The 16,417-nt window shown below is 34.5% G+C and overlaps 1 protein-coding gene across 4 annotated transcripts in view; it reads left to right on the top strand.

Moving 5' to 3' along the window:
* The window catches only part of GALNT3 (polypeptide N-acetylgalactosaminyltransferase 3), a 44,247-nt gene extending 29,355 nt beyond the window's left edge, over window positions 1-14,892 (top strand). For all 4 annotated transcript variants that reach the window (XM_023259417.2, XM_023259416.2, XM_023259418.2 and 1 more), the window contains 7 exons: window positions 1,040-1,274; window positions 1,785-1,902; window positions 3,437-3,637; window positions 6,524-6,655; window positions 6,865-6,966; window positions 12,543-12,695; window positions 13,802-14,892. In XM_023259417.2, the coding sequence (XP_023115185.1) occupies window positions 1,040-1,274; window positions 1,785-1,902; window positions 3,437-3,637; window positions 6,524-6,655; window positions 6,865-6,966; window positions 12,543-12,695; window positions 13,802-13,924 (1,064 nt within the window). In that variant the 3' untranslated portion in view covers window positions 13,925-14,892. The remainder of the gene's footprint in view (window positions 1-1,039; window positions 1,275-1,784; window positions 1,903-3,436; window positions 3,638-6,523; window positions 6,656-6,864; window positions 6,967-12,542; window positions 12,696-13,801) is intronic.
* Window positions 14,893-16,417: the final 1,525 nt, after the last annotated feature.

Genomic DNA, 16,417 nt, shown 5'->3' with positions numbered 1-16,417 from the left:
GCCCCATAGAGTAAATTTTAATGGGCATGTTAGGGATCACCAAAATGTCCCTTAGTCCTTCAGTTTTAGATTTAGTGGATTATACTCTTTGTATGACTGTTTTGTTTTGAATTGAACTGACTAACCCTTAGATTATGTTTGACCCAGCAAATGGTTTTGGTCATATGCTAATTTTTCTAGGAGGACTTTTGGATTTGTTTGAGTCTCTTTAGAGTTTTCATATCCAGTACTCCCTTAATACCTGGCCCTCAAATGAAGAGAGGTCTATAGGTAATCCAAGGGAAGTGTTTTGAAAAGGAAATGGTTCATTCTCCAATATTTCCTCTCCTGGTCCAAAATTCCAATTATGTCACACTGGGCATTCTTCCTCTGAGGCAAATGTATCTGATGATCCTCCTTGATGCCAAGTGGTCCTCCTAATAACTGCCAAATTCTGCCTGATGGGGAGACGTGGGTAGGACTGAGTCTCCTGAACTCTGTGTATTAAGTGAGCCTGGCCCCCAGCCAGGACCCAGACTTTGTATGGCATTCCTTTGCCCCCACTTTCCATTAGGGCTGGTCCTTCTCCAACTGCTGACATCAGACTATTCTGACTCGTTGGCTTATTTTCTCCTAAGACTCAGAGAAATGAAGATTTTGTTACTATACCTTACTGAGGGAGACAAGTTTATATAAATCAGAACACTTTTGGGGCTAGGTGGCATGGATCAGCAAAAACTTACCTTTGATCCAAGGCCATTTTAGAGGAAAACACATCATCTGAAATTTAAATACACCAGTATCATTTTATTTCCTCTCTAACGTTAAAAAAAAAAAAAATCATCCTCTGTAGATAAATTTTCCTAACTATGCTGAATTGTGCCTTACCTTTTTCATCCAACCCTCATCTTATCACCAGAAACCTTTAAGAAATCTCCCCTATGTAAGTGTTCAAAACACGAATGGCTGTTATTCTTGTTTCTCTAAATCATCTTCAAACCACAAAAGAGAAAACCCTCAGTGTTTTCGTTGGGTTAATTAGAATTGTGTTCCCTTCCAGGTGAGTGTTTCTATGGTTGGTTAGAACCTTTGTTGGCCAGGATAGCTGAGAATTACACTGCCGTGGTGAGTCCGGATATTGCATCCATAGATCTGAACACATTTGAATTCAACAAACCCTCTCCTTATGGAAGCAATCACAACCGTGGAAACTTTGACTGGAGCCTTTCCTTTGGCTGGGAATCGCTTCCTGATCACGAGAGGCAAAGAAGGAAAGATGAAACCTACCCAATTAAGTAAGACGATTGCTCCCAAAGTCTTATATGCAGTTTCAGTTATTTGAATATGTATTCACACTTTGCTTTTTACAGTTTTTGCCTCCAAGGTAATTCACACTAATGAAATAAAGAAACACACACACATCCTATGTTGGGAATAGAGAAGCCATTTATGTATATACTTACACATGATGTTACCGAATAGGAAGTAGAATCAGTGAGGCCTTTTGTCTTCTCATAATCATTAGTAAAGAATCTTTAGAGTTGGTTAGAAGACACTTAGTAATTTTGTTTCTCTGGGAAAATATATTTAAAGTACTTCCCTCCCCGCTTCCCCAAAGTACTTCCCTCCCCGCTTCCCCATAAAACTTGACTCTGAAGGTAGCATTTTTAGTTTCTATTAACCAATATAAAACTTCTTGAAATTGTGATCTAATTTGTTTGTGATTTGATTTAGTCACTCTTTAAATAACTTGTTTTTCCTTATTTTATTTTTATAACAAAATTTGACAATGGATTATTTTTCAGAACACCCACTTTTGCAGGAGGCCTTTTTTCCATATCAAAAGAATATTTTGAATATATTGGAACTTATGATGAAGAAATGGAAATCTGGGGAGGTGAAAATATAGAAATGTCTTTCAGAGTAAGTTTATAAATATAACGCATATTAGACAATAAAATACACATTTTGTTCTAATTGGCTGATATGATTATCCTAGATGTGTGCGGTCTCTACTTTTTGTGCTTCTAAAATTCAATTGCTAGAACTTTTAGAATACGGGTATTTCTTTTCAAAATGTTAACTTAATATATTTACTCGTTGCGGCCAGTGTAACAAGAGGAATCAGTTAAACTCCTGTGTCCAGCCAATAGCACCAATTAATGCACTTGTAGCAACTGAATTCCAGCCAAGATAAATATAATTCAGTCTAGTGCTTCAGGAAATGAGTTGATTATCAAGGGAGTCAGAATGGAAAAACATTTATGTATAATTTTAAAAAGACCTTAACTCTTTGGATTAAATGACCTTTTTTTTCCCCCTATACATATTAAAAGTTAATATGAGAAACAAAACAAAAACTTTGGATGGTCTCCACATACACTTATTTCATTTCATGATTCATTTTCTGCAATGACTCTATCATTCATCTTTCATCCTTTAGACTGGAAGGTACTGGGAAAAGAACTGAACTAGTAGTTAGAAGATTTAAGTTTTAGCTCTGGCTCCATTACATAATGGCAATGATGATCTTAGCCAAATTTGAACTGCTCAAGGGAGGGGTCTTATTATATCCATTTAAGTATTCCCAACCCCTAGCTCGTGTTAGATCTCAGGCACAATTTGTTGAATTAAAAATACCACCGAGTTTTCTCATTTGTTTAAAAACAAAAGAGAGAGAGAGAGAGAATATGATCTCTTGCCCTAATGGTAGCACAGATTATTAAGCATGTCTTCATTTTCTTGCTTAGTGACTGTTTTTTTTTTTTTTGCTTAGTGACTGTTTATGGCAGAACTGATTGCTAAGATTTTTAAATGAGCAAGTATTGATTTAATAATTTTTCATTTTATTTAGAGATAATGCAAATAAGTTTTTTTGTCCCTCTATCTCTAAATAGGTATGAGTCTTTAATAATGACCAACTACTTCACAAGCTTAAAAGATTGTACTTTGGTATTATCTGGAATTGTTTTCTAAATTAGAAAATTGAATATGCAAGGAGTAAATAGAGTCTGGGTCCACTTACTCCAAGACTGCTAGTTCATGCCAGAGAAGAGAGAATCTGGTTCAAGTGAAGTGGCCATATAACTTGTATAAGAAGATAGAATTCAAATACAGAAGAGTCTTTGGTCTTTTGTATATATTAAAGAGCTTGCATAATTGTTTGCAAAAAAAAAAAATGTGGGGCTTTATTTTTATGAGAGATCTGAAATCACTATTTTGTTGAAATATTTCCTGAAAGTATACTTATGTTGTCTTTAGTATTTGTACTATTTCATAAAGTTGTTTTTTTATATTTAAGAATTTAAGTTGAACTGGCAGAGGACAGAGACTATTTGTGAAGTTATTATAAATCTTTTCTGTTTCGTTTTTATTAGTATCTTAAAGGTGAATTTAAAAGCAACACTTTTATATTTTAAAAATACTGTGAATTTAAACAAATATCATTAATTATCAGGTATGGCAATGTGGTGGGCAGTTGGAGATTATGCCTTGCTCTGTTGTTGGACATGTCTTTCGCAGCAAAAGCCCTCATACCTTTCCAAAAGGCACTCAGGTGATTGCTCGCAACCAAGTTCGCCTTGCAGAAGTCTGGATGGATGAATACAAGGAAATATTTTATAGGAGAAACACAGATGCAGCAAAAATTGTTAAACAAGTAAGTTAGAGCTAAATCATTAAATTACAATAAAAATCCACATCAAGTTCACATATTCTTTTACTTATTTGTGTCAGTTCAAGTGCAAAACATTTTTAAAAGTTAATTTTGAAATTGAGTTTTTTAACTCAGAATATATAACTTATTGGAGCACCTGGTGGCTCAGTCAGTTGAGTGTCTGACTCTTGATTTTGGCTCAGGTCATCTCTCTCCCTCTGCCCCTTTCCCTCGTGTGCACACGCACGTGCTCTTTCTCTCAAATATATATATATAATATATATATTATATATATATTATATATATATTATATATTATATATTACACATTATATATTATATATTATATATTATTATATATATAATATATAATATATAATATATAATATATAATATATAATATATAATATATATTATTATTATATATATTATATATATATATTAGTATCTTAGTACTATATTAGTACTTAGTACTTAGCACTATAGTACTAATAGTACTTATAGTACTTATAGTACTTATAGTATTTATAGTACGTATAGTACTTATAGTACTTATAGTACGTATAGTACGTATAGTACTTATAGTACGTATAGTACGTATAGTACTTATAGTACTTATAGTGCTTATAGTGCTTATAGTACTTATAGTACTTATAGTGCTTATAGTACTTATAGTACTTAGTACTATATTAGTATCTTATACTATATATATATATATACTAATATATATATATATTAGTATCTTATACTATATATATTATATACATATATTATATATTATATATAAATATTATATATATTTATTAAATATTTATTAAATATATAAATATTATATGTAAATATTATATATAAATATTATATATTTATTATTTATTTATTAAATATTATATTTATTTATAATATTTATTTATTTAATATTATTTAATATTATTATAATATTTATTTATATATTATAATATAATATATTATATTTATTAAATATTATATATTTATTAAATATATATATTATTAATAATTTATATTTATATATAATATTTATATATATTATATATATTTGTGTGTATGTGTGTGTGTATACACACACACATAACTGATTGATGCCAATGTTTTTTTTTCTTGAGGAAAAATCAAGTAAAATGCCTTTTTAAAAATTTAGGCATTCCACTTGATGTTACTCTTTAAGTATGGAAGGTATTTAGTTTTTGTAACTGCTTTGGTGTAGTATTTTACCCAAAGAATATGGTTAAGTGGAACCACTTTTAACTGGTTTTAGGTGATGTGATTGACACCTAAATAAAGGTGCTAAGTGGCTCTTTGAACTGGAGATGGAGACAATGTCAGAGTGTGGTAGGAGAATAAACCAGAAGTATCAAGGCTTTTTTATTTCAAATTCTGGTTCCACTGCTCACTGGAGGGGTTACCTTTGCAAAGGCCTTCTGAGTCTGTAAAATGGGATGACACTTCATAAGGTGGTTGAGAGTTGGCCCAACATGAGGTGTGTGCTCAGCCAAGCTTCTCTCTGCTTCCCTGTTTTCAGAGATGAAACACTTTTTTGTCTCCCAGAGTAGCTATGAAATAAAGAAGTAAGTGCTCACAAATGTATGGCACTATTGTTACTGACCCGTCATAGTAAAAGCTGTGCAGAATTGTAATGCTTAAGACATTAGAACCGAGCTCCAACAGGTTCAATATTGGGCGTGGTTCACAAGCTCAACATTTTACGAACACGCTTCAGTGAATGGCATCCAACCCCCTTTTTAAGAAACAGTGCTGATTTGCAGAGGTTGTATACTGAGATTAAAGGGCGTCAACATTTTGACTGTCATAAAGAAAGGTCTGGTTACCTCTTTCCAGCTTTTCTGTGGTCTCCAGTAACTTCCTGTAACATGCCAGTGGCATGCAAAGTCAGAGCACTACTGGGTTAGATGGCTATCTTTTTATCTAAGGCCACCAGGACAGATTGGGCAGATTGTGTACTTGGCTAAGCAGGCAAGTGGGTGCTAACTGCTTATCTCCCACAGTAGGGCAGGGGAGCCAGTAAACCCCTATTTTTACCACAAGGCAAACAGATCTCGTGATAAAATGAATAAGCTAGTCAGAAGTCCTTTAGAGTTTATATTTTTTGCTAAAATCCCTGGTCAAGACATTAAAGTTGGCAGAGAAAATATTTTCTTAACTGAAATGATAAGCTTGAGTATTTAAACTTTCTATATAATAGGTACCAAATATAATTTTCCTTTAAAATTTTGCCTATAGACCAAATACCTTTTCAGTTTAATAGTGTTCTTTAAAATTCTTTTCCTAGTCCTTTCACGATAAAGGAAAATAAAATGCAGTTATTAAAAACTTGCCTTTTTCTACTAATACATTATTATGTTTAAGATTTTGTTAGGAGTAAGTAACCCATTTAAAACTAGAAAAAAAATATATTCCCAACTGTGTTGTTTTTTGTAGTCTTGACTAGAGAAGAGATATAAATTACATTGTATTGGCAACTGTTTCTTTATACCTGCTTCCTCACACCTCACTTTACAGATCATTTTTGGGCATAAAATTAAGATCCATTTTGGATGCCCCCACTACCATTTCTTGGCCCACAGCATTTCTCTAGAGACCTTTTGCCCATGGGGGACGTCTGGTACCACAAAGAAAGAATAAAATAGTATTACGTCAGCACCACAGTGGTAACGTGACTCTCTTTGAAGGCAGAGACAAGCAGGCAGGCATACTTGTTGCCTGAATAAATGGTGGATACTTTAAATTGCATCTTGCATTTTGGCCCAGCATTTTTTTCTTTAAGATCCAAATGTAAACACAAATAGTAGCATTTAAACTACTTTATCAGTGCTGTTTTGATTAAGCATTCTTTTTACTTCTTCTCTTTCTCCAGAAATCATTTGGTGATCTTTCAAAAAGATTTGAAATAAAGCACCGCCTTCAATGTAAAAATTTTACGTGGTATCTGAACACTATTTATCCAGAAGCATATGTGCCAGACCTTAATCCTGTTATATCTGGATATGTGAGTGTTTTCCTCCTCCTTTTTACTTGGTTTATGCCTTGCCACAAACATTTATGTGGTTCAGTGAAAATTGCTGAAATACTTCCCGGTTTATTGCTTTTGAGATTTTACATTACTATTTATTAATACTACTTCCTGGAATTAACTGAAAAAATATATAAACCACATAGATTAAAAAAAATTCTTATAACTTGAAAATTTCCCTTTAGATTAAAAGCATTGGTCAGCCTTTGTGTCTGGATGTTGGAGAAAATAATCAAGGAGGCAAACCATTAATTTTGTATACATGCCATGGACTTGGGGGAAACCAGGTGAGCACTGCGCTAAAAATCCTCCCTTTTTGCTGGCTCTTACAAATAAGTTGTCAGAAGTCCCAAATCAACTTTATATTTTGGTATAAATTGGTATTTAAAATGCTTTTAGGTTAATAATGTTTGGCAATTAATATTAAAGTTGCTGCATACTTTGTTTTGACTTTCATCCTGACTCGGAAAACAATTTGAAGTTGCCTACCCATTCAGTAGAAAGGCAAATGAGAAAATAATAGAGTCATGCCATCTGAAATTAAAAAAAACAAAAAAAAACCAGGATCTTGTATGTGGGTCTTTGATGTTTTGGGACTATTGGCAAGGTGCTTTTGCAAAATTATACATAAAGGCTATATTTAACTGCATTTGATAGCAAATTAAATGTGATACCAGAAGAGCAGTATTATAAGTTATTTTTGTGGATCGTGATATTATTTCAATATGTTCTTTACAAAAAGGTATGTTATGGGGCACCTGGGTGGCTCAGTCGGTTAAGCGTCCGACTTCGGCTCAGGGCATGATCTCACAGTTCGTGAGTTCAAACCCCACATCGGGCTCTGTGCTGACAGCTTAGAGCCTGGAGCCTGCTTCAAATTCTTTGTCTCCCTCTCTCTCTGCTCCTCCCCTGCTCATGCTCTGTCTCTCTCTCCTTCAAAAATAAATTACAAAAAAACATTAAAAAAAAATTTTTTTTTAAATAAAAAAAGGCATGTTCTTGATTATCCTTGACTGATGATTTATCTGCTTGTTACCACGCTTTGACTGTTTTAGCAATTAAGACAAATGTCAAGTGTCACTGTTTGGCCTACTATGGGTAGAGAACTTATTAACATACAATTTTAGCATTTAGCTTCTTTGCCTTGCCTTTTACAAGTTAACTCCTGGAAGCATTGAACTCTTCTCATTTGTTCATTCAACAAATTCACTGAGTGACCCCTCCATGCCAGGTATTCTGCTGGGTTCAAGAAATTTAGATTCTGTCTCCCTCAAGAAATCTATATTTCAAAACCAATGGTTACGTCAGCATGATAAGGTCTGGGATAAAGCATTCAGAGTGCTTCCAGAGTATGGGGGAGGGCATCTGAATGAATTAGACTGGGTGCCCATACATTTTCCTTGGAAAGATGACATTTGAAAACATTTTTTGAAAGGTACATAGGAGTTATGAGATGGCTGGTGGGAGTGAGAACAGGATGGGAGGAATGTGAAGGGGGGTTCTAAGGAGGAGAGCTGGTATGTCTTTCTTCTGTGAATTGCAGGTATTTTGGTGTAGAGTTTAAGATGTGTGTGGAGGATTTTCGTACTATTAAATACTCACGATGTCTTATTTTAAGCGGATGGAACTTTGGTGATGTCAGCTTTAAGAAAGTATCAGTTTATCTCCTGGTCCATCCTCTTCCATGTTTCTTCCTAGTCATTAACCTCAGCTTACTCTAGTTCTAATCCCTTCTCATCAAACCAACTAATCTACTGAGGGTAGAGAACACAGAAGCCCAGAAGCCATAGCTAGTGATTGAGGTATAATTATAGAATGTGATGGAGATTCACATACACACATATACACAGGTATAGACACATGCATATATACCTATACACACATATATCTACATATGTGCATGCATATATATATATATATATATATATATATATATATATAATACACATACACACACATTTTAAAATAACATTGCCTTCTATATATTAGAAGAAAAATAAATAATTGTATTTTTTTTTTGGAAATAATACTGGACCATGCTAGTTAAAATTAAGTTTTTGGACAATAAGTATTTAGTCATTTGTAAAAACCTTATCACTAAATGTAAATACTTACAAATTTTCCTAAGCTTCCTCTACCATTACATTTATTTTATCATAAGAGTTGAAAATATCTTATACATTGTTTATCTGTTTTTCTCTTGTCCTTGCCATAAAGATGTTTTTATAGTCTTTTCTCTGAAATAACTTGTAAATTATAAATACAGTATAGATGTATTTTAAAAATGTAGATGGAAGGCATGGTGCCTGGGTGGCTCAGTTGGTTAAGCATAAGACTCTTGGCCATGATCTCACAGTTTCCCAAGTTGAGCCTCACATTGGGCTCTGCACTGGCAGCACAGAGCCTATTTGGGTTTCTCTCTGTCCCTCTCTCTGCCCCTCCCCCACTCATACTGTCTCTGTCTCTCAAAATAAATAATCTTAACAAAATAAAAATAAATTAAAAAAATAATAAAACTTGGGGGATGGAGAAGTAGTTCACATGTTCTTTCAATAAATGTTTGTTTAGAGCCTGTAATGTAACTAGCACTGTTGTATTGAAAAATCCTACCTTGTGGATCTTGTGTTCTTGAAGGAGAAGAAATAAACATACGTAATTTTGGGCATAAAGAAAAATGAAGTGAGGTAGATGGGTGATTTGAATGTGAGGAGCAGGGTGGAGGGGGGATTTGTTTTCAGAGGTTCAGGAAGACCTCTTTGAAAAGGTGATGTTGGAGCAGAGGCCTAAAGGAATTGGAGAGGAACCGTGTTCCAGGAAGGGGGCATCCTGGCAGAAGGGGTGCAAGGCTAGAAGCCAGTGGCAGGTAAATGGAGCGTTCAGCAAGTCAGTGTGGCTGCAGCAGAGTGGTCCAGGAAGACAGGGTAGGAAATGAGGTCAGAGACATCGATAAAGGGCCTGGTCATTGAAGGTTTTGCAGACCTCCCCTAGGAACTTGGATTTAGTTCTGAATATGACAGAGGCCATCTGAGAGTTTTGAGAAGGAGAATAATATTTCCTGGTTTCATTTTCTTAAATGTTTATTTGTGTGTGTGTGTGTGTGAGAGAGAGAGAGAGAGAGAGAGAGAGAAAAACATGCAAGTGGGGGAGGGGCAAAGAGGGGGACAGAGGATCTAACCTGGCTCTGTGCTGACAGCAGTGAGCCTCATGAGCTCACAAACTGTGAGATCATGACCTGAGCCAAAGTTGGATGCTCAACCGGCTGAGCCACCCAGGTGTGGGTCCTGGTTTAAATATAAAGAAGATGACTCTGATTTCTAGCACTGTAACACCATGGTCGATTTTATTTTGGTTTCTTTCCTTTAAATTTTATTTTAAGTCAAGCATTGCATTTAAACTACATTGCAAATTTTAGTTCCTTTAGTGCTAAGTGTTTTTGATCTGTCATCCAACTTAATCATTTCTTCATGCTCCCTTCTACTATTTTGACCAGATAATGACAATTTTATAACATAAAAACTCCATTATAACAGTATTTGTGTATGCCAAGTAAAAATAAGTAGTTTGAGGGGCGATTGGGTAGCTCAGTCGGTTGAGCGTCCAACTTTGGCTCAGGTCATGATCTTACAGCTCGTGGGTTCAAGCCCCACGTTGGATTCTGTGCTGACAGCTCAGAGCCTGGAGCCTGCTAAGGATTCTGTGTCTCCCTCTCTCTCTGCCCCTGTTCCACTCATGCTCTGTCTCTCTCTCTCTCAAAAATAAATAAACATTCAAAAAAAATTTTTTTAAATAAGTAATTTGATAATGTGACTATATTGATCAAATATACTGGTGCAATAATGCCGTGTAAGTCATTATGGCTTTGTAACACATAATGCTTTGCTGCTGCTACTGTCTACTCCAGGGCATTTGTCCTGGTTCCAGGTTATGTCTCTCCACTATCCCCAGCTAGCTAATTATACATTCTTTTGGTTGCTTAAGTATCTTCAACTCTTTCCTATTCTTTATAAGTACCTTTTAATGATTAAAAAATATATAACATGGGTAAACTAAGATACTGGACCAACTTTTCACACCATCTTTGAAATTCTAAGATTAATCTTTCTTGAGGAATGTTAGCCAAAGTACTATTTTCATGATCTATACTCCTATTCTTTCAGTGTCTCCATCTGAAGAACTATCAGTTATAAAAATGATGGATATATTTATGGAAGGAGCTAAATTAAGCATGAGGCCAAGATCAGGGGAACTCAAGGTTAATTCAGCTAATGTTTGTGAAGTGCCTAGTCTAATACACATAAAGGGTTTAAAACAGCCCCTGCTTAGCACATAATAAAGGCTCAATAAATATTAGTGCTAAGACTAATCACTTCATTATTAAAAATCCATTATGTTCACTTATTTTATCTTTGGAATGTCAACATTGTGAAATATTTGATTTGTAATGGATGTTATTATTAGATACACTGCCTGACTTTGGTCTGTGAAGCCAGCTAGCTACACACACAATTCCGATAGCGTGCAATAAAAGTTATTTCTGATATGCCACGGGAACCCTGAAACGGGTGTAATTTTGTTCAGTAGGACAAGTTCAGGGAAACTAAAGAAGCAAAGTAACATCTGAATTGGCTTTTTGAGGCTAAAAAGGAATTAGCTAGGCAGAGAAGGATCCAGAAGGATATTTCAGGCACAGCACAGTAAAGCAGTCTTAGAGTTATGGATGCATATGCTCTGTGTTGGTAGAATTGTGCGGAAAGAATATAGCATACAGTTTAGGCATTGGTTGACATAAGATTGAAAACGGAAGAATTCACGTACCAGTTAAGGAGTGTAGACTTCTCTTAGCAGCATTAGTGACTCACTCAAGTAAGGGAGGTAGGAGATTGAATCAGTCTTATGAAAGACTGGCAGCAGGGTGAATTGGATTATGGGGGCAGAGACTGCAGGTCTCTGGAGGTATTACAGTAAAGATTTTGAGTGCCTGAATAAGAGAAGTGATGTACCAAGGAAAGTGGGATGGTGACGTCTGAGAAGGAAATTTGGTAAAGCTAAGAAGCTATGTAACTGGACATATGGGGAGAGAGAAACATCAATAGCTAAAATGAATTAAAAGCTTACCATGTACCAGTTATTGTTCTGAGTGTTTTACACTTATTATCCCTTTTATCCTCATAACACTGTAGGGTAGGAACTATTAAATTACCCATTTTAGGGGTGCCTGGGTGGCTCAGTCAGCTAGGCGTCCGACTCTTGATTTGGGTTCAGGTGATGATCTCAGAATCGTGAGATTGAGCCCTGTGTCAGGCTCCATGCTGAGTGTGAAGCCTGCTTGGGATTCTCTCTCTCTCTCTCTCTCTCTCTCTCTCTCTCTCTCTCTCTCTCTCTCTCTCTCAAAACGAAAAAAGAAAAAATATAAATAAATTACCCATTTTACAGGCAAGGAAACTGAGACATGGAGAATTGTTCCTAATGTAAATGAAAATGCCATTAATTGAGAGGAATAAGAGAAAAGGAACACTTTGCAGAGAGGAAGAGGCAATTAATATGCTTGCTAGAAGTTTCCAGATCCTTTTCCATGCTGTACCTGTCCTAGCTAGCCTCCATCCCACCTGATAACCTCCTATTTCTGACATGAGAGGAAGACAATACATTCTTAAGTAACTACCTATTGCTGATACGCTGGAAAAGCATTTAGCATCTTCTGTCATAAAAGCTCAGCTTATGTTTCTAATGCCTACTTTTATTGTATTATTTTGTTCAGTACACATGACTTCATTATTCAGTGATTATTATTATTATTATTACTATTGGACCATTATTTTGCAACTGAGGATACAAGTCAGTAATAGCATTCTTCTTTTCACAGTATTTTGAATACTCGGCTCAACGTGAAATTCGCCATAACATCCAGAAGGAATTATGTCTTCATGCTGCTCAAGGTCTTGTTCAGCTGAGGGCATGTGCCTACAAAGGTCACAAGACAGTGGCCAGTGGAGAACAGATATGGGAGATCCAAAAGGTAACTGAGTGCAATTAATTCACCTCTCCAAGTAATTATTTTGATTAGCTCTAATTGCTTATCTGAGAAAATGAATGAAACATAGCATATTAATGTTATCTATCAGAATTTCTCTTTGTTAACTTTGTTATTGTGTATATCTACCAATGTGATAAAGAGAATATATCTAGGAATTAAATACTCTTAGAAGCAAAATAATAGTAAAGTTGCTTAGTGAAAGCATGATTTATACAGATCAACACTTTTGTGAATTATTAATAATAGTTGCCCATATCTGTCTTTTTAAGAGTTTCTTATAAGGCTTCTGACAACAGCCACATTTTTTTTTATCCTGACAGAAAGAAAAAAAATCATTATATTTTCCTCACCTACAGTAATTAATTCTTTTCACCTGTTTTAGAACTTTTTTATGAATTTAGAATTGAAAGAATATATAAAATATCTTTCCTGTTTTTCTGTTTTGTTTTTTTTTTAATTTTTATTTCTGAGAGGCAGAGAGACAGAGCACAAGTGGGGGAGGGGCAGAGAGAGAGGGAGACACAGAATCCGAAGCAGGCTCCTGCCTCTAGGCTCTGAGCTGTCAGCACAGAGCCTGATGCAGGGCTTGAACTCACAAACTGTGAGATCATGATCTGAGCCGAAGTCAGATGCTCAACCGACTAAGCCACCCAGGTGCCCCTCTGTTTTTGTTTTAAGGCTTAGCTAGAACATAGCAGTTCTTACCTAAAAAGTGTTTTGTGCCCTACCAGAACACTATAAGAGACTGATTTTTATAACATAATATTTTAAAAGAGTTTGTCACTTACGGATATCCCAATGGAATGTTTCTTGGTTGAAAACTTGATTCAGCCCTCACTCTGTCTACATCTCTTCATTTATGTAATACCTTCTGTGAATTGAACAGTAGTGGCATAAATGCCAAAATGCCAAAAACCAACAAGATTTTATGACATAGTTGATCTGAGGAAGATTAAAAGTTAAGAACAATGTACATTTGGTATGTGAGTCTCCCTTTAGCTTCCATGAGACCATAATGTAGTTTCCATATTTATCAGTTAGCTATGAGTCTTGAAATTTAATGCCTATTGTGTTTCCTTTTATTGTAGGATCAACTTCTATATAATCCATTCTTAAAAATGTGCCTTTCAGCAAATGGAGAGCATCCAAGCTTAGTGTCATGCAATCCGTCAGATCCACTGCAAAAATGGATTTTTAGCCAAAATGATTAAGTGTTCCTTAAAATTAAGGAGTTGAAAAAGAAGATATTCTTTCTCATAAAACTGTGACTAAGCATACACTGTAGTTGTTGAAAATTATGCAAAAGCAGCTAATTATAACTTATTCCAAGTGCATTTTTCTTATTTATATCTTAAAATGTCTATGTAGCACTGCTACAGAAATCTTTTAAGTTTCCATTTCAAAGCACAATAGCTAAGAATACCAAAGACTATTTTGAAATGTCCAGATTTAGGGAAAGAGATGTTTACAGTATGATGAAAATAATTTTCCAAGTAAAGTGATATTTGTGTATTTTGTGCACTTAAAGATATGCATAGCTACATTCACACACTCACAATTTAAAATATTTCTTCTAGTTTTTTGGGGGGAGGGAGAAAGATTTGATACTGTATTTTTTTAACTACATAGAAATGGATCAATGAAGGTCAAGCATTGGCCTTTGTGTACAAACCAGGAAATTTTTATAGATCTAAAATTTATTATATAAAAATGCAGGTAAACTTTTTTGCCTTTTGTTTACTTATCTGTCAAATGTTTCCTTCAACATGAAATTAAGTGAATAAGGAGAATATTTTTGATGCTGCAGTATCTTGGCAAATTTTAAAATATTTTTTAGTCTGAAGACCTCTTGACTTGAAGCACTTAAATATTGCTTAAAAGACATTTCTTAAATAACTATACTGTGTTTTCCCAGAGCAATTAAAAAAAAAAACTATGCTACTATCTGTTGAAAAGGTGTCTTTTTCCTTTCTGCTAGTCTTTTTTTCTTACCAAAAGTCACTAACCTTGAATGTTTGTGAAATTGAATTCCAAATGTAGAATACCTGACTCATTTAAAAGCTAAATTTTATTTGGTGCTGATTCAATTATAGATGATCTTTGTAAAGATTTTTCTTCATCAAAAAAACCTCTGTCTATATGGAAAACACAATAAAATGAATCCTTATCACTGTTGTAATTATTTGATTTAAATTTCTTTCCTCTTTTGGATAAAATATATAATTCATATTGGATGGGGAAGGGCATGAATTTTGTATATTTAATTTCTAATTACCTATCGTAGAGCCATCAGATATTTTTAAGGAATACTCAAATATTTCATGGTAATCGTATAAAAAATGGGGAACGGAGAAGATTCTATGTTAGATATTTCGAACATTTTGTACTAATTTCTGATAACTTTCCTTGAGCATCTGATAGAGTAATTTAAAAAAAAAATGTGATGCCTGCTTAGGAGATTTAACACTTTTTTTTTCCCTTTCAGTCATTTTATATAGAGATCTCCTATGTTCTTATTTAAGAAGTAAAGTATGATTGGCTGCGTATTTTAAGCCTTACTGAGCCTCAATTGTACAAAAGAAAATGTTTTAAAATTATTGGTCCCATCACCTCATTGTAACTTTGAACTTACATTAAAAGACCTGCATTCTTTAATGTATTACAATGGCAACTTATATTTCAATTCAACTAATATTTATCATGTATCTAACTTTGTACCCAAAGTTAAGGTAGGCAGAATGAGTCTTATGTTGCCTTTAAGCTTAGATCTTGTGGAGCAGAAAGACAGACAAATAATTTTGAAATAGCATGGTGACATTGTTACTTATATTTCATGATGTGACAGCTTGCCATTCATATCTGATATTTCTTTAAAAAGTAAAGGTATTTTTATTACTGTAGCTAAATACAACTAATATGTGTTGTGAAATACACGCTGATGCCCACTTAAATGCACAATTTCTCAATTTGTTATTCTAGAGTAAGAAATACTGCTCTTATTTTGTTATATCTCACAAAACAAATCTGAAATTAAAAAAAAAAAAAATCTGAGTGCACTCTGTGTATTAGTCATGTGTTGTCATGTCAAGACTCACCCAAAATCTATTTAGTTGATTTTATTGTGGCTCTATTAAATGCATCAAAGGAGAGTCCTTCTTACCTAATTTGGAAGCCTTAGACTGTTGTTCAGGTGTCACATAACTAATTTCATTAGGGATTTACCCTTCAAGATAGAGGTAGTTGCTTTTAAAAGTCTCAGTTTGGAAACAGTGGTAACAAGCATTTATTTATGGAGTCTGGTTGCCATCTACCTGAGAGATTTGAATATACACAAGTGTGAAATTGTGGACCTTTGGTTCAGTTTCAAGTGACCATGGCAAATGGTATAGTTGCTTTACAAAACCTGGCATGCTGCCTTTTTTCCAGAGGACCAAGTCCCAAGAACTCTATACTGCCAAACCTGCCAGGGTTAACCTGTTGGGTGGGCTGACTTACAACTGGATGTGACTAGCCACGAGAGAAAATAAGCAATATACTAAACTTGCCTATTACTACAATCAATAATGATGGATTTTTAAGACACTAGATTGCCAGAGAATTGGCCTTACTGTTGATAGGCCGTTTAATTATAAATACTGTGTACACCATCCGAAAATATAGGGAACTGTTATTTCTAAGAAAATAAGATTGAATGGGAAAACTAA

Source organism: Felis catus, chromosome C1 (genome assembly GCF_018350175.1).
Source record: "Felis catus isolate Fca126 chromosome C1, F.catus_Fca126_mat1.0, whole genome shotgun sequence".
Lineage (NCBI taxonomy): Eukaryota > Metazoa > Chordata > Mammalia > Carnivora > Felidae > Felis > Felis catus.
The sequence above is the reverse complement of the archived record's forward strand: the minus strand, read 5'-3'. Positions and strand labels throughout refer to the sequence as shown.